General features: G+C 57.0%; 2 protein-coding genes across 3 annotated transcripts in view; both read right to left on the reverse strand.

Annotated features, from left to right (window-relative positions):
* SMARCB1 (SWI/SNF related BAF chromatin remodeling complex subunit B1) overlaps window positions 1-11,042 on the reverse strand; it is a 29,635-nt gene extending 18,593 nt beyond the window's left edge. The window contains exons 1-5 of one of the 2 annotated variants that reach the window (XM_073222966.1): window positions 10,785-11,042; window positions 7,353-7,464; window positions 5,588-5,717; window positions 2,483-2,620; window positions 675-802 (exon numbers count right to left, since the gene is read on the reverse strand). In XM_073222966.1, the coding sequence (XP_073079067.1) occupies window positions 675-802; window positions 2,483-2,620; window positions 5,588-5,717; window positions 7,353-7,464; window positions 10,785-10,877 (601 nt within the window). In that variant the 5' untranslated portion in view covers window positions 10,878-11,042. Of the gene's footprint in view, window positions 1-674; window positions 803-2,482; window positions 2,621-5,587; window positions 5,718-7,325; window positions 7,465-10,784 lie in introns of both variants that reach the window. The other variant, XM_073222965.1, reaches the window with a different exon arrangement.
* Window positions 11,043-12,164: 1,122 nt separating this feature from the next.
* Window positions 12,165-22,292, reverse strand: MMP11 (matrix metallopeptidase 11). The gene is made up of 8 exons (XM_036993360.2): window positions 22,140-22,292; window positions 16,908-17,137; window positions 15,839-15,982; window positions 15,628-15,761; window positions 15,247-15,488; window positions 14,914-15,130; window positions 13,926-14,183; window positions 12,165-12,991 (listed from the first exon to the last, which is right to left on the reverse strand). The coding sequence occupies exons 1-8, from the start codon at window positions 22,236-22,238 to the stop codon at window positions 12,858-12,860; spliced, it is 1,458 nt and encodes a 485-aa protein (XP_036849255.1). The 5' UTR covers window positions 22,239-22,292; the 3' UTR covers window positions 12,165-12,857.
* Window positions 22,293-23,871: the final 1,579 nt, after the last annotated feature.

The following is a 23,871-nucleotide window of genomic DNA, read 5'->3' on the forward strand; positions in this document are numbered from 1 at the left end:
ACTATTGTTGTCTGTCTGAGTATAAATAATGTGCTGCTTGTAAAAAGCCTGGAAGATTCAGGAAAAAAGATAAATCAGAAAATAACCATGTGTATCCTCCTTCCCAGATGGGATAAGCACTCCAGCCACTCTGTGGACGTCTCCTTCTGCGCTTTCTCTTCCAGGTCTCCACAGAGTCCTGCCCAGGCTTTTGGAACTGGGGAAGAGCAGGCATCTCCCCAAGACTTGCAGAATGAGGATGGAAGGGGAAGAATGGTGAGGGTGAGGGCAGGCCTCCCGGGCCAGGCGACAGCAGGGGCGTGAGCGCGTACACAGAGCGTCACGGACGAGGAGCAGGGAGGTGGACAAGGCTGCAGGGGATGTGCGCACAGGGCAGACAGCTGAACCGGTCTGAGCAGCACCAAGTCATCCTTGAGCTCTGTGGGCTGGCAGCCTGCCCGCCCGGCCCCCGGGCCACCCAAGCTCACGAGGAGAGGGATGAATCTGAGGCCCTCGTGCCCAGTCCGCAGGCAACAGCGGCAGAGGCAGGATTTGAACCCAGAGTGCACATCCTCCCGACCCAGGCTACAGTGCTCTCAACGCCCCTTTCAAAGCCCAGGATCTGCCTGGATGGCAGGCAGGACATGTGAGTTCCTTGTCGTTAGAACATGTTGGCACAGCAGCTGCCCACATACCATTCATGTTCCAGGTAAAGGCATCCCGCAGCTTCTGCCCATCAATCTCCATGTCCAGCCGGATGGGCACCAGCACCTCAGGCTGGGACGCATTCTCATGGATCACAGCTGGGTCATGGTCATCAAAGCTACAAGTGAAGTGGCAGAAAAGTCAGCAAGGGGTATCGTGGGTCCCCACACCTGGGCCTCCCTTTCTGGACCACTGGTCGCTGCAAACCTGGCCAGGGGGAAAAAGCCCACTTTTTCCAGGGACTTATCAACTAAGGACTGAGTCAGCAGAGGAGGCCAGCAGGGGTCCTGGGGTCACAGGGGCAGAGCACCCTGGTCCATGGGCACGGGTGAAGGGGGACGGAGCCACTGACTTGGACAGCAGGATAAGACCTAGACATACACGATCCAAAGGAAGGGAGAGTCAAGCCCCACGGCAGGCAGGACTTTCACAGAAAGCTGTGGGAAAGTAAGGGTGTTTCCAGAGGAGGAAAACCGGAACAACGGCTGAGGGGCAGAAGTGAGGAGCTGGGCGGGCACAGCAGCCAGAGCACCGAGGGCACGACGTAGTCAGGCGGGGGTTGCACGGGGGGCTCTGGGAAGCCACGGGGCAGCAAAGGACCGAGAGCTCCCGTCTCAGTCAGAGTGCAGCCTCTACCCCTGGGGAAGCCCAGGACCGCTCTGAGCAAGGCAGTTTCGAGGTCAGGTCTCTGTCCTGGGAAGACAGAGAGGGGAGACAGGCAGGGGAGGGACGGGGTTGCCGGAGGGCATGGGAGACCTAAGGGTGTCCACAGGTACACGGAGGGCAAGAATGCTCTCAGAAAGCGTGGGGCACAGATGACAAATGAGGAAACCACACCGTATGCCAGATACAAACGCTCTGGGAAAAATGGGCAGGGGAAGGGCAGGAGAAGCCAATTCAAAGGCAGAAGGCAGCCCGAGAAAGTGCCATCCAAGAGAAATGGGAAGGAAAGGGACAGGAAGGGCACTGTGCAAACGCTGTCAAGGAGTGAGCTCTCGGCAGAGGGAACCGCAGGGGCACAGGCTTCGGGGCGGCTCTGAAAGCAGCGAGGAAGGACTGTGCCAGACGCGGGGAGAGGCGGCAGCCACAGGCACTGCAGTCCTGGTGGGTGCATGTGGCATGGAGTTTGGAGGACCTGCCCGGATGAAGGCAAGGGTGAAGGCTGGCTAAGGGTAGTCCAATTCTGGACACTTGGACGGCTGAGAAGGTAGGAATGTGCTGATGGGCCGTGGTGAGTGGAGCAGAAAGAGTTCCAGGGCTTGGGAGTGCACGAGCTGGACGGGACCAGCGTGCCCTGCGATGGAGATGCCTGCAGGTGTCATGCAGGTGAAGCGTGACCAACGCCCGAGGACAGCATTCTGGGTGTGGCTGGGCGGCAGACGGAAGTTTGAGAGATGATGCGAGCGGGCCCTAAATCACACCACAAGTGTCCTTGAGAGAGAGAGAGCGAGACAGAGGCAGGAACGGATCTCCCCGAGCCTCCAGAGGGAAAGCGGCCCAGCCAAGACTTTGATTGTGGCACAGGGAAACCCCAGAACTGTAGACAATACATCTGAATTGTTTTAAGGCACCTGGCGGGTGGGGTTTTTTCCAGCAGCCACATTTGAAACCAAGAGAGAAGGTACCAATCCAGGGCTGGAGCAAGCTGGTCACTGGCTGTCCTGAAGCCCAAGGGGGTGTTTCAGGGAGGAGGCAGCGTAGCGTTTTGGGGAACACAAAGGCCAAAGCAGAGTGTTTCTCTGGGGAGACTGTGTTGGAGGACCAAGGGGTATCAGCAGAGATGTCAAGGCTTGCTCACCAGAGCGGGAAGGTTCTCTTCTTATCCCGGCCCATGCGGTTCCTGTTGATGGTCGTGGAGCATGGCACAGCATCCAGATGGTGGGAGCTGTTGGGTAGGGTGGGCACCCACTGACTGTTCCTTTTGGCTTTCTGTTCCCTGGGGAGACATGGGAAATCTCCTCACTCAGTCTCAGAGCCTGATACTGCCTGCCAGGCATCAAGCTGTGGTCAGTGGACACCCAATGTGCCCTGCCAGGCTCCAGGCCCCTGCGGGGACCTCTGTGCAGCCCAGACTGTACAGGTACCTATGCCCCAGGCTCCCACTAGCACCCACGCAGACACACCCGGGCTAGGGGAAGGTGCAGAGGGGCCCAGACACAGCAGCACAGCTCTCGGCCGAGTGCCTGAGCCATGACATGACACTGGGCATGGCTCCTGGCAGCACTGCCTCTTCCGCAGGCAAGGGGCATGAGGCGGGGCTTCCCAGAGGGGCGGCCCCTGCAGCAGAGCAGGCGCTGAGTCAGCCTGAGTATGGGCAGGGGGTGGGGGATGACTGGAGGCGGGAGGGCATCTCTGGAGGAACACAGGCAGCGGCAGGGAGGACGCACAGGTCGGTCTGGGGCTTGGCTGGGACTGGCAGCGTGGGATGTGGAGGCTCCACAGGGCCAGGCGGGGAGAGGCCGACTGCCTTGGGCAGGTGGCTGGAGTCCCCCAAGGGCCCACACAGGGAGGCGATCCAGGGTGGCCTGAGGTGACCTTGGCAAGGCTCCCAGCCTCTGACTCCCAGACCAGTAAGGTGAGAGATGTACTGGCACAAACCTCCGAGAAAGCAATGCGCAAAAATAATGTAAGAAGCCATGTCCCATTAAAGGCTGCTCTACTAGGAAAGTACCGAACTCTCTCAAGCTGAGGCTCCACTGCCTGGTTTGACAGACGAGAGTGCCTGCGTTCCTGCTGTGCTGTGTGCCCCGGCATCCACAGCCCACAGCCCCTCCCTTTCCATGGGGTGCCCAGACCCACACGCTTTAACTCTTTGCTCTTCTAAAGCGGGGGCCACATGTACTTCAGATGCTGAGGTCCCCAAGCACCCCTTGATTGAGGGTGGGAGCAGAGAGGGATGCACAGTACCACATTCAGCTGCAATTCCAACCAATCTCTGTGCGCACCCTTGCTCACATCTCACGACTGGCCTTCACCTTACACCAGAGGCCCGGGGAGGCTGGGACTGTGGAGCCTGTACGGGCAGGGCTGAGAGCTGGGAGAGCAAGACCAGGGTCCCCACCACAGCCTGTCTGGGCCGGTGGTTTCTAACCTGGTCACACAGACTCACTTAGAGGTAAAATTTTTAAATAGTAAATTTCAGAGCTTTACCCAGATCAAGTGACACCTGTCTCTAGGAAGGACCCGGAGTATGGATTTTTCACAACTTCCTTGGGCGATGCCAGTACAGGTGAGCCTGTACGAAGGAACCATGGGTCTAGACTAAAACCTCTTCTTAGCTTCCTGGAAACTTGTTTTGAGGGTCCCCTTTCCCACTCAAATCCTACCCTGTCTCCGCAGCAAACTTACTCATTCCTAGGTCTGGGCTGCTCTGCCAACCCCTCCTGTCTGGTAGCTGTTTCAAAAGGACAATACAAGTATGTCACAGACACAGGGAACGTGAACACACAGCCATGTGCAGAGTCCAAGTCACATAATTTGACCTTTCCTCCACTGCAAGGAGGTATGTCCAAGAGGGGCACCCAACCTCTGCCCCACCTGTCCCGGGGCAGGTCCTCCTGTGGGGTGGCTGGGTGGCAGAAGGCGCTTCTTGAGCGCACAGGTTCAAACCTCCACCCCGGGACCCTTGCAGCAGTTCTGACCTCTGGGTGACAGCACGCTACTCCCTCAGCTGTTCCTCATATGACCCGATCATCAAAAAGTGTTTACCACCCCATAAAAGGTTCCCGGCTGACATGTGCAGACTTGAAAGTCCCATCCATATGTACATAATTTCCTTCTGCCACTTCCTGGGAAAGTCTAGTCATCCTCATGTTACCGCACTCTCTGGGGAAAAGGGATCTGCAGAGCAAACATCTGTAACACGGGCTAGGCCGGATGCTTGCCACGTTTTTCAGAGGGCAGGGGGATAAAAACAATCCAATAGTAAAGCTGAGAGGAAATCTGGAAAGAAATGATTTTCCGGAACCACATCACTTAGAGCGATAGTGCTTTTCCCCACCATTAGTGCCCCAGGCTTTTGTGCACATAAATGCACGTGGTCTTGAAAGCCGCAAGTCCAACGGAGATAGTCTGCACGTCTCACTAGTGTGACGCGTGTTTCAGCTTGTGGCTATAGGGTCACATCCGAGTCTACTCAGCTCGCTGTGTCTGCATTCGCCCAGCCTTTTCCTAAGGCGTTTCCGACGCTACCAAGAGCATGTCTGTACATATAATGGTTTTGTTGGTAATGTTCTTCTGAATTATTTCTCTGGACAGGTTTCCAGGGGTGAAATCAATGGGCCAGGGGGTAACAGAAAGTTCGATGTAATATTGACAGAAAGACCACGCCTGCACACAGAGCCCCCACAGGGTGTGTGAGCATGCCAGTTCCAGCACACCTTCTCTAATCTTCATGTGGCTAGTTATTAATTTTTTTACTATAATTTTGAAATCACACATGAAGACAAACATTGTTCCCTGTACCTCCAGTGCAGACTACCCTTCACCTATTCATCTATTGGGGTAATCTACCTTTTCCTTATAAAAATCTGAATGAATAGACTCTTTCCACAACCTAACAACTTCCCAATTACTCACCTGTCACTGTAAATAGTCTTTTAAAAGTCCTAAGTTTACAAATGCAAATCTATTACTTGTTTCTTTTGTGAGTTTATCTGGGCCACTAATTTTCTGATAGATTAGTCCCACTTTCTAAGCATTCCTAGCAACTCTCCAGAATCCAAGGCTTGGCTGGGGCTCCTCGGAAATTCCAAAGACACAGACGGAACTTGGAAACCTGGCCAAGACAATCTGTAAGCACAGTGGGTAACGCGTTTAAAAGGACTTCCGTTCAGCTGAACGCCAACCAGTCTAGAAACAGCCGTGGGGTCCCAGGAGCAGGCTCAGGCCAGGGCAGCATTACCTGAGGTAGGTGGGGGGCTCTGTGCTGATGGACACGGCCTTGTACTTCTCATCGTTGCCATCCAGAATCTCTTCCACCTCTGAAGCTTTTAACAGAGTCACGCTGGTGGCCAGGGTGGTGTATCCGTGATCTGTAACCAGAGACGCCGCTGTGGTCACCCAGCTGGGGCAGCAAACAGCAGCAGCCAATAGATGCAGCACATGGAGGTCCTCACGTGCACGCGGTGGGAAAAGCAGGTGTCAACCTTACTACTGCTGCATGCTGGCCTCTTCCAAAAGGGCGACCTGGACTGAGTGCTTGGCTTAGAGGTCCTACTGGGTAAACACTCCCTTAGGACTTATTTGGACCAATCTGGCTGGAGGCTCTGGCTCCAGGCACAGAGGAGGTGCTCAGAGCAGCGGCTACAGCACAGCAACAGCACAGCACAGCCAATGGGGCCTCTCAGGGAAAAGGCAGGCTCCAGAGTGATACCACCAGTGGGAAGAGGTCTGACACCACGCGATCCACAACACCAAGCAAAGTGGAGAGATGGAATGAAAGATGAGAACTAATTTTCTTTTAAAACAAGAGCCCAGAGAGCTGGAAAGAGCTGGAGTTGCTGGCCCTGCGCCACTGAGCACGGGCTGTCCGGGAAGCAGAGCAGATTCCAGACAACTCCACCCATAGCTCCTCGAGGGACCCTCGGCCCAGGCTGTTACCGGTCTACGGGTCCAGCCTGGCTTCTCCTGGAGACACAAATCGGTTATGGGGAAGGTGTCTCCAAAGCACAAGGCAGAAGAGTCACCGAGACTTCACTTGAGGCTTGCAGAGAGGAAAGCAAAGCAGAGAACTCACTGCATTAGTGACTGGAGCTCCACTGAGGGGCACAAGGGCAAAAAGGTCACTTTTTTAAGCGAGTGAGTGGAAATGTTATAGCAGCGGATAAAAAAAGCAGCTCCAGCTCCTGTATTAAAAGAAACCACTACTTTGCCCACAGTGGCCAAGACCACAGCAGCACCTAGACACAATCGAACAAGACAGGCTGCAAAGCGCATACTCACACATGCACGCGCACAGGGCTTCAGGGCAGGTCTACACCCAGGCTCTGGGCAGCCAGGGCCCAGTGGGAAGCAGTGTGATGCCCGTCAAACACCCTGCTGTGCCCAAACCCAAATGGAAGTGAGACCCTCCTGACGGAGCCCTCGGCATCTGAAGAGCATCCATCCCTCTGTGCCACTCAGAGCTGCCACAGCCACAGGGGTGGCTCACCTAGCAAGCCCAAGGCACACCTCAGGCACAGAGAGCAGGGCCACGCACACAAGCTCTAGCACACTGACAGCCAGGAGGAAGCACTACGGGATGGGTGTGCAGGAGGCTAAGCGGTGAAAGCCCCAGAGGGGAGTGGGAGCTGGGGCCACCACCCACCGCTCGGGCTGCATGGAAGGTGACTGTGGCGACATGCCCGCGGCAGATGGCAGAGCATCACAGCATTCCTAAAACGTTTTGAGACCAACATGTCTTCACAACACCCGCTAGTGTCCCAGCCTCGACCCCCTAATGCCCCCACTGGCCCCGCTGAGAATACCCAACAAAGGACCACTGGCTACGTGTTCCAGGGCGACCCGGTCCCTAGGATGCTCCCTGCCATGCCAAGTAAGGTCAGGGCTACAGTGAAGACACTCTGGAGTGAAAACGTTTTATCTTCATGACATAAGCAAGTGGTTTTGAAACAGGTTTACAAACCCTCGTGAAGACGCACCCTTAGTGTTAGGTTTTGTTTTTTTACCATGTGACGATGCAACTATTTTCTTCCTCTCTTCCACAGTGGCTAGCCGCCTCCAGAGTGAGGGGTATCTCTTGTACAGAGAACCTCGGAACATACGGAGGTAGTTTCCCACCTATGAGTAAAGCAAGAAGGCTCATTATGAGGGTCACATCTCGACACGGAAGGGAAGGGTCCAGGCGCAGAGGCTCCGCTGGATCAAGTGATGGACGAACAGTTGGCCCCCAGGCACCAAGCTTTCCACAGCAGTAAAAACACATTCTGCTGACATCAAGGGTTCAACAGCAGTGCACATCTGGCCCACATCTGCTCCTCTAAGTGGGGGCAAGTACGTCTGCATTCTGATGATAGGACCAAGTTCCAAACGGTCTAACCAGATGCCTGTGAGGCAGGCCTGCAGGGCTTACAGAGGAGCCCCCAGAGTTCGCTGAGAAGCTCTCGGTGATTTTGATTTTGAGACTAAGGATCTCTGGCATTTTCCAAAACGTAAGGCTTCTTTGACTTTCTTTTATCTTAAGAACAAGACTTTGATATTTTTACAATGTAACAGACAACAAAAGGTCTTTTAATTTTAGACAGATGTAGGATAATCTCCCCCAAGGCCCCTGTTGCTTTGTTTAGTAACAAAACTTAAACGAGGAATACCAAAGGAATTTTCCTAAGAGTTAAAAAACACTTAGTGACAATTACCAGATTGCTAAATAAATCATTTCTGCCTTAAACAATAGCTTCAGTTTGCACCAAATACTCAAAAGTATGACTTCCTTAATGAAAAGAAATCTAGCCCTAAAGATTTTGAGAACTCCACTGTTTCACCGACTTTTCAAACACGACCACTTGAGTCACATGCAGGGAACAGCCAGTGGACTGGGCACCATGTGCTGGCTCCGCCTGTGACCGGAAACTGCTCCCCTTTTCTGGGTCTCCTTACTTATCTGTCAAATGTTCAGCAACTCTTAACTTCACCCCATGGAACACCACTTGTATTATTTTCTCCATTTACCTATCCAGCAACATGCATTTGTTAAATTAAAATGTGTTTCTCCATTTTTCATAAGTCAAAGATCTATACGATCAACAACCAGAGTTGTGTACAAGCATAAGAGGAGAATGGCCACAGTTAAGTAGCTCAGGCTCCATGCAGTAGGCACAGACCCCTCCTGCATTATTTGGCTTGAATGTCAGCACCATCCAAGGGTAAATGTATAGTTTCCATTAGGTTTTTTTAAAAATAAATTGACAGCAATGCCCCACCCACTACTACTTCCTAAGTCCTGCTGGGTTCCAGGATTCCTTGACCCTTTGGGACCCTTGGGAACTTAGGAGACTGGGACTTGCCTTCCGGGGTCTTCCTGCATCCAGCCTTTGCCTCCTCTGAACCCAATTTCCCCAGTGTAGAATGAAGGTGTGGGCCTGGGGATTTCTTAGGGTCCTCTCGGCCCTGTGACTCTGGCTTGGTGAACATAGCAGCGGCAGATGGCAGGACAAGAGCAAAACACTCTCACTGCAACTGCATCCCCAGGGCTGTTCCACAGGGCGCTGGGCACGTTGCTACGGCAGGTCCACCTCTCTGAAGGCAATGCCTGTTTTCTAAGGGGAAGAGGCCTGGGGCACGTACCCAGTGTTGTCACAAGAGCCAGACCTTGAACCCTTCCCAGACCTCTAATGGTCTGACAATTGTTAAGCCAAGCCTGAGAAGGCAGACTGCCTCTGCCCCTCCCATCCGGGCCTCTCACAGACTGGGTCTCAGGACAATTGTTCTCACTCAGCCGGGCTGAAAGAGAAGATTACAGTTAGCTTTCTAGAAACTCAAATGTGTTACAGGGAAACATTAGACACAAACGAGTCTACGCATCTCATTATACGCAGGAGAAAAGTGAAGGAGGCAGAGCAGGGCTGGAAGCAGGCCTCCCAACCTGGCCCCACGCTATCTCCCAATTTACTCCACCTAATAAATGAAAGCTGGCTGTTCAGAATTACCACCCACTCAGAGTCAAGGCCAAACCGATTACTTTTCCTGTCCATCAGGTAAAGGTTTCTTTAAACAACCTGCCCAATATCACATACTGGAACTCTCTAATTGCCTTTTGTAGCCTGTATTTAGAAAGGTTCCCACAGATCGATGGGGTCCATTCTGAGCTGTGGGAGATGAATAGGCATTGGCTCTTTTTCCCAGAACTATTTTGGAAGAGTAGCATTTATGGGATAATGTGAAAATTTTATTGCATCCTGCTTTTTTTGCTTTATAAAAATCGGTGAAAAATGGAAACACTAAATTTCTGACGCTACTGAGAACATTGGTCTCATAATTCAATACAACTAAGACAAGCCGGGAATCACAGCGTGTCCTCAAAGTCTCAGTGCGACCGTTATGAGGTTTAGTTCATTCACACTATGTTCGGTTGTGAAGAGAAAAGCAGGCATGAAATATTCTTAAGAACAGGAATGAAATATTAACATATGGTACCGACAACTGCTACAAGGGGAGGTAACCCTGGACACTGTGTAACTGCTTCAGTTCTCCAGGACCGGTACTCACCTCTTTACATGACGGACTCTATTGCTTGGTATTTGCACATCTAAATTGTATATCCACAAGTTAAAAAATAAAATAAAGGGAATATACACTAGTTGGGATTGCTTTTGGACCAAAAAGGGCTAGTATGAAGCAACCTGGAAAAACTTAAAGACCTTAGTATAAACTCCGACTTAGGACCAGTTGCAGGGTTTCCTTAAAAATCAGTCGTGCAGCTGATTCAACAAAGTTCTAGCAATTCTAAGTAAGTATCAAAGATATTTAGAATCTTCCCCTACTAATAATTCAGAGTTAAGTACAAGATATCCAAAGTGTTAACTGCTTCTTCTGATACATCTAAGCTTGGGCACTGGGAACTTATCCACCCAAAAGCAAGCATCCTCCTCCCCACCTATTTCCTTGTTGGTAAATAAAGGTTAGAACACCTTCTTGCCCACCTCAAAGGCAACACACACGGTGGCGGAGGAGCCATCACTAAGGCTCAGGTTTCCATCTGGCGATTTCAGAATCCCAGATTTAACAACGGAGGAGGGGGTGTGTATGGGATTTCCAACACTCTCTCCCAAGTGCCTCAGGGGCTCACCAAAACATCCCGTTTCTCTGCGGCTGGCTGGGCGTGTACCAACTCAGTGCGCAACCAGTGGCCCTTCGGGGCGCCCCAAGCCCTGGCAACGGGGCGCAGCCCGGACCACCGCGAAATAGGTTAAGTAAATCCAGACCGGCGAGGCGCGCGGGGCGGGGCCTGCTGGACACGCCCCGCAAGGCCACGCCCCGCGGCACAGCGCGCGTGCGCGCGCGCCCAGCGCGATGAATGAAAAAGCGCGTTCCCGGTGCGCGGGCCCGCCCCGAGGCTCCCGCGGGCCGAGGCCCGGGGAGGGCGAAGACGCGCAGCGGGCTACCTCAGAGCCGATCATGTAGAACTCGCCATCATCCTCCAGCTGGAATTTGACGGGCTTCTGCCCGAAGGTTTTGCTCAGTGCCATCATCATCATTGCGGCGACGGAGGCGGGCGGCCAGGGCCGGCCTTGCGAAGGATCGGAGGGCTGAGGGGCCGGGGCACTCCAAGCCGAGGAGGGCCGGGGCAAGGAGGCGAAGGGCGGGCCGGGCCGAGGGCTCGCGTCGCTGCAGGAATCCTCGGCTGCTGCCTCCCAACGACGACCAGGCCGCCCTCAGTGCGCATGCGCGAGCGTTGACGCTTACGCGCGCGGGACCGCAGTCTAAACAAAAGGCCGGGGCGCGTCCCCGCGGGCCTCTTAAAGGAACCACGACCTGTTTCTCTTTCTCCGAAGTCAAAGCACCGAGGAAACATCTCAAGGACAGAAATAGCAACCGAGGCCCTGACTCAGGCAGTGGTTTTCCCAGTCTCCCAACTGCGGCTGGAACTCAGCTCAGTGGAGGAGGAACGAAGTGAGGTTTGACGGTCAGGAGGAGACCGGAGCTACCCTTGTCTCAGTTTCCCCCCCCGGCAAAATGCAGTGCAGCTGAGTAGATGAGAGGCCGCCTAGGAACAGGTGCCCCAGTTCTGGGCCCACAGCTGTCCCTGCCACTGTAGGGATGGGCAGAATAACATGAGGTGGGAGTTGACATGGGCAGAGGATCCCGGGCTTGGCAGGGTTCCAAGGCCCAGGTGGTGTTTGGTTTGGCTAGTGCATCAGATGAGAACTGGAAGGGAGGAAACTCCTCCATTCCCTCCTTAACTCGGTGCTCTGTGCCTCCAACGGGCGCCGCGTGGGGTGGTACGCAAAGCTGGACAACCCTGCCCAGTGGGGCTTGCAGCCAGGAGTGCTAACGAAAGCACCATTATAGCCACTGCCGACAATTTCATATGGTTCTGTCTGTAAAGTTGTTGCTGTGATAGGTGCTACTATGAAGAAGATACACGTGGGGCTGAAGGGCAGAGCAGAGCAACACTGGAGAGTCACGCAGGCTCAGCGGTGGTAACCGGGAGCTTTGTCCTGTGACCTGACAGCAGAAAGAACTTTGGGAGAGGGGTTGGGGTGTAGCATGATCAGATGAAGTGACCGCCACCTAGCGGGGGATAACCCCAGGGGCGAGCCAGGAAGCAGGGAATCGATTACAGAGCCACTACAGGTGTCCAGCTCCATGAGGTGGCGGAATGGAACGGAACGAGCCCTACGCTTTGCGCTCAGCCCCAAGGACCTTGTGAGGATGGAGTAGGCTGCGACCCTGGCTCCCAGGACAGATCAGGTCCTGAGCCAGCTCGCACTCCCCAACTCCTTCCCCATTCTGGCCTTGCAGTCAGAGAAAACCCAGGCAGGTAGGTAGAAAATAACCATGTTTTAATGACACTCCTCAGTACAAAAAAAAAAAGGCTTTATACACACTGTACACATATTTACATGTCTTTGGAGGGTCCCAGTGCTAGGATAAGGGTTGGGAGGATCCGGCCCATGACAGGATTGAGGTATGTTGGAGTCTCCAGGGCCCAGGGTCCCCAACAGTAAGTACCCCCCTCCCCAGCTGACTCTGGCCATGTTAGCATGGATCCTAGGGAACACACTTCCAGGACCACCAACTGGAAGGCAGCCAGTTCCCAGCGCCTACCCAGAGCTGACTTCTCAGAAAAAGGCAGAAGGCCATGGGGCCCTTGGCACCGCTGTGCCAGTACCTGCAGGAGCCTCTGGGCAGGGGTAGAATGAGGGCTCCGGGGATACAGACAGGGCAGCAGGGCTTGACTGACTTGCAGAGGTCGGGCAGAGTGGCCCAAGACCTCCCTCTCATTCAAGTAATGTCAAAACCTCCCTGCCTGGTCTGAGACAGTTGCTCGCAGGTGCCCACGACCCGCGTGGCCTCCTGCGTTTGTCAAGGTGGCAGCCCCCCTCTCCACCTCCCTGAGGAGACATGGGCTCCATCCAGTGCCTGATACCCACAGCCACAAAGATGGCTACGGGTCTCTAGCCAATGTCAGTGGCCTGGCAGGGGTCGGGGCCCTGAGGGTATCCAAGTTGTGGTTAGCGGAAAGTGTTGGCAAGTTCCATACAGCCAAAGAAGTCTGGGCCCACAAGACGGGGGAAGCCCTCCAGGGCCTTCACTTTCACAGGGTCGAACTTCCAGTAAAGGCGGCCGCGCAGGAAGTAGGCATAGCCTGAGAGGAGAGGAGGGTCAGGGGCAAGTGGACACCAGGACCCAAGGCTGCCTGTCCGGCTGTGCCCAGGGATGGGCACAGGGGAGGTCCAGGTGGGCAGGCCTTGGCCACTGCTGTGTTCCTGGAAACCTGCAGGTCCCCTTCCCTGTCCTCCTGTCCCTCAGGGAGGTCCTTCCATCTGCCCCAGCATCTGTTCTGAGCTACCATACAGCCTGATAGATGCCTGGAGTCTCAGAAGCCCAACTCCAACCCCTCAGGCAAACAAGTCCCACTAACCTCACTGCCCCTCCTCCACTGTCACTCTACTGCAGCCAGGCATCCTGAGGCAACATGAGCCACACAGGTGACCTGGAGCCTGAGGCCACCACAGGACTGCTCTCTCAGCAGGTCCCGATGTGGGGGAGCACAGAAGCAGAGGGTATGGGGGACACTTTGAGTCCAGTTCTAGTCCTTCAAAATGGTGGGAGGTCAGCCAGGTGGTTCAGTGGTTAGGAGCAGGGACTGCCTGGGTGGGAGTCCTGGCTCCCCACTATCTACCAGGGTGGTCCCACTTAGGGACCTCATTACCTGAACCTCTATTTGCCCCTCTGAGAACTAGGTTTATAACACACTCTGTCAGAGGGCTGGCAGACCTGTGACCTGTCTGAGACCCATAGGGAGCTTGGCACTACCTGGAACAGTGTCACTGCTCAGAGTGCAGGGTTATTATTTTTCCAGCTAAGACCGAGAGACCAGGGCAAGTCCTTGGTCCTCTTTGGCCCTCAGTCCCTTCATCTGCAGCATGGGTGTATAGCGCTGCCCTGGCATGAGGTGGAGGGCAGATAGCAAGGGCGCTGGACCAATGACTTGTGATGAAGAGCCATCGCCCAGCTACCACTGTGTGGGAGATGCGGCTGCCGCACCACTTCCACCAGCCTCCCAGCCCCCAACATACCATCAGCATCCTGGAAGGAGGCGTCAATCTCAGAGGGCACCCCTCGCCAGTCGGTGGCCCGGCGGGGCACAGGGCTGTCCACACGGCGGGTGCTGGGGTAGAAACGCCAGTAGTCTCCACCTCGGAAGAAGTAGATCTTGTTCTTCTCAGTACCCCAGACCAAGGCAGCATGGATAGGGGACCCCTTCAGGCCCAGCTCAGAGAGGGGTGCAGGGCCCAGGACTGGCTTCTCACCATCATACACCCAGTACTGAGCACCTGTCGGAAGCGGAGAGAGGCTGCAACCGAGCTGCCCAACTGCCATACTGGGCCACCGCAACACCACCTTCATGGGCCTCCCCACCCTCAGTTTCTCTGTTCATAAAACACCCAGGCCAATAATCCTACTCAGCACCCCCATCGGCAGAGGGAAGTGGGAGCCAGCAGCATAAGCTTGGGCACTGTGTGCCGGGGAGGGACCGTGGACAGAGGTCATTCTAAGCAGGAGGGAGATCTTCCCCTGGCACGTGGCTGCCCGTGGCAGTGCCTGCTGACCATTCCCTGGCTCAGCAGGCCCTGGCTGGCCCTGTGTTTATGAAGCCCTGCCACCTGGAGTGCTCTGGGCGCTTGTGTTTGCCGGCTGAATTACCACCAGGGCTCCGGGCCCACCAGACCCGGGTCAGACCCCTGCTCTGCCCTTTCCAAGCTGTGCCTCAGGCGAGCCACTTCACCTGACCTCGCCTCGAGGCCAGGGGTAATAATCCTAGCAGCCCCACCGGGAGGCTTTGAGGCCTGACTGCACCGGTGTGCTGCTCTGCTCCCATCTGGTGAGTCACCTCCTCCCAGGCCTCCCAGGTATGCCCAGAGAAGTAGGCCACTCTCTTCCTGGGCCCCGCGCCTTCCGGGCACCTCCCCCTGCCTGTCATGTCAGTCTGGCTGTCCCTGCCCTTGGCCATGATGTTCCTCGCTCCCAGAACCTCCTGAGTGTGATTCCCCAGCCCCCACCCACCTTGGAAGAACCAGATGTGGCCCTGGGCATCCTCAAAGGCTGCATCCACAGGGCTGGGCAGCCCCTGCCAGTGGCGAGAGGCCAGTGCAGGGTAGCCAGGCTGCAGCCGGCCCCCACGCAGCCGCCACACAAAACCTGCCTTGAAGAAGAAGAGCTCGCCCCGGATGGTGGAAACCGCGTCAAAGGAGACCTCACAGGCATCTGGCAAGGTTTCCGGCTGGGGTGGGAGAGAAGGGCCAGGAGAGAGCCCATGTTAGAGCCACAGGGGCCAGGGGTTGAGGGGAGCTGGGAGCAGGGCCTCCCCTCCTGTCTTCCCACTCTCCCGGGTCTCACCTCCAATGGTGCAATCTCGTTGGTGTCCACCCCAGCCTGGGGTCCCAGGGCTGGGGGACTGGAGGTGGGGACCAGCCGGGGTTGGCCATACAGGTGCTGGATGCCCCTGCGGTCATCTGGGCTTAGACTCAGTGGGTAGCGGAAGTTGTAGAAAGGGGACATAAGTGCCTTAGCAGCTGTTGTGTGCTGCAGCCCGAGCACATGGCCAAATTCATGGGCTGCCACCTGCATGAGGTCTGTGCCTGGAAAGGGGAGATAGCCCAGCAGTCCCTGAATCTCTTGTTGCCAGACACCCAAGTTCCAGACCCCAGCTCAGGGACCCGTCCCCATTTTCTGTGATCTTCAGTCGCCCCATCTGGAAGATGGATCCCTAGCCCATACCCTGGTTGTCCCCAACAGTCCAGGTTTCATCATAGTCGAAGTGGACGTCCCCTTCTCTGTGGGTCTTGGGGAAAAATGCATGGGCCAGGATGCCTCCAGGCCCGTCAAATGGCAGGTTGTCCCCATGCCAGTACCTGCAGGTGGGTGGGGCAGTCAGTGGCTGCTGATAGGTGGCGCTAGTTCCCAGAGGGGTTCCAGGCCACTGGTTCACCTTGTGAAGTCGATCATGATGTCAGCGTGGCCCTCGTGCACCTCGGTGAAGGTGAGTGGTGTCACTTCACTCCACACCTGTAGGGCCTCTGCCACCGTCTGCCGTACCTGCTCCCGTACCAGCTGCCATGGGAACCGGAGGATCCTGGAGGGAGGAGGAAGGGCCTGGGCCTTGTTCAGGGCAAGGCCAGCCCTGACAGCTCTTGGCAGGAGTTGCCCGATGCTCGGTGGGGATGCATGCACACAGGACACAGGCCAGGTGTGCTCTGGGCCTCAGGTGTGGCGCACCAGTCCCTCTGCCACGTGGCACCTCTTTGTGTGGGTTTGTGTGTCCTTATGTGTACACAGATGCCTGCACTGGGTGGAAGGAATGCAGGACCAGGAGCCCGAAGACCCACCTTCTAGACCTGACTAAGTGGGGTGATCTTGGCCCCTTGGTCCCCTCCTTGGTCCTCAGTTCCCCACTCAGGACATTTCTGAGCCCCCCAGAAGTTTCAGCTCCAACACCACAGGATACCACATCATTCTTTATGTGCCTTCTCTCCCAGGCCAGGTCCCTGCCTGCAGGATGTGCAAGTCTCAGGCTCCGCCTCAGTTCCAGGGGCCTTAGATTGCCAAGCTATTGCCCACCCTGCTCCCAGCTGCTCCCAGCTGCACAGACCCAAGATGTAGGTAGATCCGAGCAATGACGTGGTTGATGCCTACCTCGCCCAGAGGACAGGCCGTGCCAGCCTCCTTCGCCATGGCCAACTTAGGCCTGGTCCTTAGTAGGTCCCCAGTAGAAGCAGCCTGGGTGATTAAAGGCTGTGGCCAGGTCACCAGACATGTGCTGAGACTTTGTGTTGACAGAGGCACGGCCCCTCTGCTGTGGGAGGGCACAGGGGTTGGGGTACTGTCTGTGTATGCATCTGAACTGGGGGGTTAGGGAGTTGGTCTGTGGATGGGGCGGGGGTCAGTGGACACACAGGCGTGTTAACCACGGAGATCCAGCCCCAGCATGTGTCTCAAGAAACGTATGTGAGGTAGCAGGCTGGAGGCCCAGAGCATGCTCCCTGGCCGCTGGCCCCTACCTGTAGGTGAGGTCCGTCTTCTCCCAGCGCCCGCCCGACAGCACGAACCGCTTTTGTCGGTTGCGGGCACTCAGCGCATCTGGGGGGTCAGGCACACCACAGCGGGGAGGTCTGGGGCTGCCAGCAGGCCGGGGGGCCTCCTGGGTGTCAGGGGCAGGTGCCAGGCTGCTGGCAGGAGCTTTATGCCAGGGCTGCGGCCCCCTCCTCGTGGGGTAGCGGTGGTGGGCATCCTGGGCAGGAAAGAGGATACAAAGGCCTGATCAGGCCTTGGGCTCTCGTGGCCTATTGGCACACACATGCCCAACCCCAGCCCGCCTTGTGGATGGGCACACTGTGGGCAAGAGAAGGGGTGCGCCTGCCACACACAGCAGGGCCCTTTGGCTTGGGCCGAGGCATCTTGCTGCCTCCCAGCCCCCTCCTCCTGGAGGGTCCCGGGCTACCTGTCACCTACTCCATCCCCTGGGGCTGATGAGGTCTGGGTGGGGGTGCAGCCCAACCGGACTCTCCACACACACCCAGGAATGGACCCCACACAATGTCTGAGGAAAGGTCACGTGATCCCCTCTTGCTCCCCGCACTGCTTTCCACCCTGGCAAACACCTTTGCTTCTCCATTTCTTCCCAGGACCCCCTCCAGTTATGTGAGTGAGCTCCTGCCCAGAACACCCAGCACCGCCACTCCCCGCTGTGGAGGGGCCGCAGCCCTGGGGCACGGCTTTGGTTCGCCCACCTGACCAAAGGGGATGATAACCTCGCTTAGTGCCGATCTAGGGCGACATGTGTGAAACAGAGTGTGAGGCGAGGCACCTGGTAAGAGTACCTGGAGCTAAGATCTGATTTCTTAGGAGGCAGTTTTGCTCACACCTACCAGGCCTGGGCACGTGGCAGGGCTAGATGTGGTCTGTCTGCCTGCTCCACGTTGGGGGGGGGTGTGCAGGGGCACAGTTACCAGATGCCCAGCCCTGGGCTGCTGGAGCCGTGCGTGCAGATGATTCTGACCTGGAGCTCCCAGCCTCTGGGAGTCCCAGGGCCCGGGTCACAGTTCTCATGCAAGAAAGAAGCAGAGGCCCAGGAAGGTGGGGAGACCCTTTGAGGCCATCCAGCAAGGGCATGGTGGGGCTGGATGAGGATTCTGGCATCCCTCGCCACAGGCAAAGGCTAGGCTGGGTGTGTGCAAAGTTGGAGAGGCACGGACCTGGCTGTTTGCTGACAGACTCAGTGCCTGTCTGGTCTGGGCCTGTCGGGTCTAGGCGGCTCTGGCTTTCCCACAGCCTTATTTGGGGTGGGAGCCGGGCGCCCAGGCCCCACCCTCGCCCTCCACTTCTGGCGGTTCTCCCAGGCCCTGAGCTGCCCCAGGGCTCTGATCATCGCCTCAGCCCTCCCGAGCTCCTGATTCCGGGGCCACCAAAAACTCAACCCCAAAGCCACCAGACTGAACCCCCGACAGCACCCCACTAGGAAAGAGTCTTCTGTACACCCATGGGTGCAGCTACATGGGGTACAAGGAGAACCGTGGGCCAGTTTCCCCCAGTTTCAGAGCATGCTTACCGAATGGTTGATACCTGGCACAGCCCAGTCACTGGGCTTATTCTTACAGGTACTTCTCGCCCTTGTGCTTCACATGTATCTAGGCCGGGTCCCTACCAGCAGTCCCACGCACTTAGCCCCTGAAGGGGCCTCTCCCTAATGCACTGCCATCATCCCCATTCCTCAGAGGAGCAAATAGAGCCCGGAGTTGGTAAGCAGCTTGCCCAAGTAACAGCTGGCAAGGGTGGGCAGTCTTTGCTTACAGTCCACCTCCCTCCTGCTACTTCCGCTCTGCTCTTCAGGATGGAGTTGCCCATCCCCGAGGGGAGGGATCCAGGCCGGCCTCACTTGGTGAGAGGAGAGAAGGAGCAGGAAGTTATTAAGCACCTGCTACTTCCCAGGCACTCTCCAGGCTCACCGAACCTCCACCCCCAAGCCTCTGTTAAAGTGTATGCAAGGTCACACGCTGAGGCTTCGGGCTCCAGGTCTGTGTGACTAGCCGTGAGGGCCTGCCCCTCCCACAGCCCACTTGACCTCCAGGATAAACAGATTCCTTCCCCCACCACTGGGAAGGGCAGGGCTGTGTCATCCCCTGGGAGCTCTGAACAGCCCACAGCACAGCATGCCCGCTGTTTATGCCTGTGGGCAGAAACCTCCCCTCTCCTCTGTCCCTGGAGCAGCCTGTCCTGGAAGGAGGGTGGGTAATAGGCACACACATCGTCCCTTCCTCTCCTGCCCCAACGGGACACAAAGCCCACACCCAGATCCCTGGATTCTGGCCCTCTCAGTGCAGCTGGAAGAGCCACAGTCTGAGATTCAGAAGGCCCTGTGCCTGCCACAATGACCCTGGGCAAGTCACTGCCCTCTTGGCCTTGACTTGCCCATCTGTCAAATGGGGATGGTGCCATGGAAAGGGCTAAAGAACCTTCTTCTGTGATGTTCGCTGCAGCTCTGGCACAAAGAAGGGCCTCTTCCGTGGCCTGGCTCCTTGCTCCTGGGGACCCTCCCTCCTACACTTATGAATCTGCTCTCACTAAATGTCCTATAGCTCCCAACACCCATGGTATTCAGCTCTCCCAAAATCTCCAGTCTTTAAATCATAAGCAGGAATGGCAGTTGGAGGGAGCTTGCAGGTCCAGAGAAGAAGAGTCATTTCAGGGTCTCCCTGAAAGTCAGAGGCCTCCTGACCCCTGTCCATGTCACACTCGTGGGCCTTGGAGGCACTGGGATTGAGGCTTCTGGTCACTGGGATTTTTGGGGAGGGGTCCATCACTTAACAGCTCTTGGCCTCAGTTTCCCCATTACTGGGATGGAATATGTGCTCCCTGCCCTGCTGACCTCCCATATTCCATCTTTCTGCGTCCTTTCTGGCCTGGGGCCAGATGCCACAGCTGTACGATCTGGCATGAAGCAGCTTGCTGATCTCTAAGATGGGTGTGCTTGGCCTTCCCAGGGCTGCTGGGATTTAGTGAGGTGGAGTGGTGGGCATGGAACACCCGTGGCCTTGTCCAAAGCCCTGGGTGGGGAGGGGAGCAGGCATCACTATATTTCCCAGAGGAAGAAATAGAATCCAGAGAGGTCAAGAATTTGCCCAGAGCCACAGAGCGAGCCAGGCAAGAGCTGGGCCTAGACGGGGGCTTATACCTCCATCCAAGCCCCTCAGCTCTTGGCCTGTCTCCAAACCCCACATTGCTAACAAGTGTTTCTTCTTCCGGTGCGTTTCCTATTACTCCTCGACCAGCAGCCTCCCACCACCTGCCATGTGGTGGGTGCCTGGCTCGCTCACCCCTCCCTCCTCCGGAGGGCACCAAACCACAGCCTCAAACATGTTCACGGACTTTCTCAGTTGATTCAATCTCCTGCCTGGTCTAGAGGCTTGGGGGCAGCCTCTGCATCAACTTCCAATCTAGAGAAAGGTAGGCACCCTATAGAAGGAGACAAAGGAGGGCCCCAGACTACGAAACTGCTGGGTAAGGGCAGGCTAGTTGTGCCTGTCTCTGGGCCTCCGTTTGCTATTGGTCCAACAGGGTAAGAAAGAGGAGCATCACCATTGCCCCTCTGAGGCTCAGATCAAGCAACCTGATTAAGTCACACAGCCAGCATGCAGAAGTCCCTCTTTCCCCAGACACTATGGTCTAATTTTCTCCCAGCCACCCTGCTCCAGGAGGGAACGTAGCATCCATCCCACTGCAGTGGGGACTTTCACCAACCAGGAGAGCTGCGAAGTGGGACGGATAAATATTTACAGAGCTTTCCTGGCCCTGCTGATGACAGCCTGGGAATAAACACCAGGAGGCGACCCTAAATGCTCCCTGCATATCTGCAGAGTGACAGACAGCAGCCCCGCTCAGATCCAGCCCCAACTGACCCTGGACAAGTGTCAAAGTGGTGGCCACAGACGACATACTATCTCCAGTGTGACTGGCTGTGCCCTGCCTCCCCTCCCCTCATTTAGTACTCAGTGCCTAGCGGTGGGCACTGTCATCTCCCACCCACCCTTCCAAGACTGAGGGTGTGAGGTTATGAGGCACAAGAAGACTAACTCAGAATCACCGGGTTCAAACCCAGAGCTCCCATTCCCCAACCAGCGGGGTCAGCTGCTGCCCAAGGTGATTCCCGACTCTGATCCAAGTTCAGGGGGCCTGGGAGCAGCTGGGAAGAGGCAGAGCTCTGCACTGAGGTGCCCCCTCTCCCCTCCATCCCCACCCCCTTTGGCTCCCACACAGCCAGGGCTAGGGCAGAGCTGGCATGGCTGGACAAAGGGACCAGGACTCCCTCCTCACCAGACCAGCCCCTGCCCCCTGACCCCCACACCTCCTAAGGCTCACATCCCTGCCTGAGCTGCCCACATGCCTCAACTGTGGTGGGAGTAGACCCCCCCATCCAGGGGGCTGTGGGCCTGCAGTTGCCCAGGCTCTGCCTGGCAGCAGCTACGAGTGGCCCCCTGCAGCCCCAGCTCAAAGGGAGGGCGCAGCCTTCTGGGCATACGCAGGCTGTTACACACGCCCCGTGGCTGTCCCCCTCTCCTCGCTCCGCCCTCACTGCTCTCTCCCCTTCTGCTCACACTGTCTCTCCCCTTCGCTTTGCTCTCTGAGGGTGTCAACTGCCCACCCTTGGCCGTCTTCTTTTTCAGTCACACATCCGCACTGTAGCTGTCACTCATGCTGTCCCAACTCCACACCTCCCCAGATTGTCACTTGCAGGGGCCCATATGGTAGTACCTCCTCCAGGCTCGGGTTCAGTCCCGCTCCACGCCCCCACCCCCGCCCTTTATAATCCCATGGCCCATGGCACCCCTGGAGGTGTGTGCAACGAGGCCACACACCTGGAGGCTGCCGCCAGCCTGAGACCTGCTGCGCTTTGTCCCTGTGGTGCACAGGGGACCCTGTAGGCACTCCCGCTGCTGCCTGCGCTGGTGCACACGGCTGGGGCCCGGGGGGGCAGGTCCCCACGCTGGGAGGGGGCGAGCGTCTAGTGCCCAGTCCCGCGCCCCATCAGCCGGAGCGTTCCGGCGCGGCTCCACTTGCACACTTCCAGGGACGGGAAGCTCACCGTCTGTCACGTCCACCGGGACCCACAAAGCGTTTCGGGAAATGGGCCGGGCCAGGCCACCCCGGGCGCCCCCGTGGGTGCAGTCGGGCCCCTGAGCCCAGCCCGCGTGCCCGGCGCCCCCTTAGCGAGGAGCGGCCGCCCGGCTGGCACTCACCGGCGGCTGCGGGGCCAGCGGCGGCGGGAGCGCCAGCACCAGCAGCGGGAGCAGGAGGGCGCACGGGGCCGCGCCGCGGAGCCAGGCGGCCCGCGCCATCCGCCCCGGGGCTGCTGGGCCTCTGGGCCGCGCCGGGCCGCCGCCCCTTATAGCCTCCGCCCCGCCCCGGCCCCGCCCCCGCGCCTTTTGTTCTGGAGGCTCCCCGTGGCCGCGGCGGCCGGCGTGGGGGAGGTGGACGAGGTGGCCGGGCAGCAGCAGGGGGCCCGGAGACCCGGTCCTTCCTCGGCGCGGGCCGAGCCTTTTTTCAGAAACCCGGTGCTGGGTGACCTGTGGCCAGCTGGTGCTGCTACGGGCCTCAGTTTCCCCGCTGTGCGGTGGGGACTCCGAGAGGAGTCGGGTTTCACTTTTCGCCGTCCCCACCCCCACCAAGGGAAGGCGCATCCCCGGCTGATCTCCCTGGTGGCCTGACCTCTGACCTGCTAGCCTGTGACAGGTGGTTGTGCCCCTGAGCAAGGCCCCCCTCCCCCTTCACAGCCTTCCGGATCCATCTGGAAGTTGGCACAAGAGCCCCTGTGAGAGAAGGGAAGTGTCCCAGGGGAAACGGAGGCATATGGAGGCGGCTGGCCATCCCCCTAGCTTGGGGCAGAACCATAGAGAATTTACAGATGGGAAAGCTGAGGCCCCAAGAGAGAGGGACCAGACAGGCTTTGCACACCAGCAGGCTCCTGGGGGGGTCAGCCGGCCTTCCAACTGGTCAGTTGGAAGGGGGGTACAGTCAGAAGGCCATGGGGGTGGGGGGCCATGTTTGAGTGGGGCACTGGCCGCCCAGACTGTCCACTGGCCAGAGACTAACATGCTCCTCAGGCCCTTCTGGGCCAGCCTCCTGAGACCGGAGGGAGAGGAGGTGAGAATCAAAGGAGGAGGTGGTTTCCGTAAGCTGGAAGGACACCCTCACATCCTGCCCGAGGTGACCAGCCACCTCACCAGGGAGCCCGCTCCAACACGGGCACCCTGCAGAGCCAAAATCCAGCAGCCGCGTCTGTCCTGGCGAAAAGGCTCCTGAGCGGCCGCAAGGAGAGGATGCAGGCACCCATGCTGGGCTTAAGAAGGGAGAGAGGCTGGGACCGAGGAGAGGGCGATCTGACCGGTTCACCCCCCTCCCCATCAGTCCAGGGAGCCTCCCCAGCTTCTCCAGAAGGCCCCGCAGGGACCCCTACAGGTCGAGGAAATGGAAGACAGTGGTGATTTTTACTACCCGGACTGTAAGCGACCTTTTTCTTCAAAAGTGACTCGATTTCGCTCTGGGTGATTTCATCCTCCCCACAATCCCGGTGCCACAGACTTCCCACGGGGGCACCGGACTCTGATGGGGAAGGGTAAAGTACTCAGGGCTTCTCCCCTCCAGGATACTAACATGAACTCTGCGAAGTCACTCAAAACAGACCATTAAAAAGTTCCTCAGCTGTGCAACACAGAGAAGACAAGTAGTGATTCTACAGCATCTTACTACGCTGATGGACAGTGACTGTAATGGGGTTTGTGGGGGGGACTTGGTGAAGAGTGGAGCCTAGTAAACATAATGTTCTTCATGTAATTGTAGATTAATGATACAAAAAAAAAAAAAAGTTCCTCAAGGGCTGGAAAGCATCCTAAATCCGCGCCTCCCCCCTTCTCTTGGCCTGGAACCAAGGTAGTAAAATCGTGAGGCCGCAGGATTCAAACCTGCGTAAAT

The sequence above is a fragment of the Manis javanica genome, chromosome 15 (genome assembly GCF_040802235.1).
Source record: "Manis javanica isolate MJ-LG chromosome 15, MJ_LKY, whole genome shotgun sequence".
In the NCBI taxonomy this organism is placed as follows: domain Eukaryota; kingdom Metazoa; phylum Chordata; class Mammalia; order Pholidota; family Manidae; genus Manis; species Manis javanica.

Bases quoted from the DNA above. Each gene is read 5' to 3' on its own strand.
- MMP11 (XM_036993360.2), bottom strand. From the start codon at position 22,238: ATGGCGCGGGCCGCCTGGCTCCGCGGCGCGGCCCCGTGCGCCCTCCTG. The intron at 17,138-22,139 runs GTGAGTGCCAGC...TTTCCTGCCCAG, and splicing joins CGCTGGCCCCGCAGCCGCCG to GATGCCCACCACCGCTACCC. The intron at 15,762-15,838 runs GTGAACCAGTGG...ACCCACCTGCAG, and splicing joins ATCATGATCGACTTCACAAG to GTACTGGCATGGGGACAACC.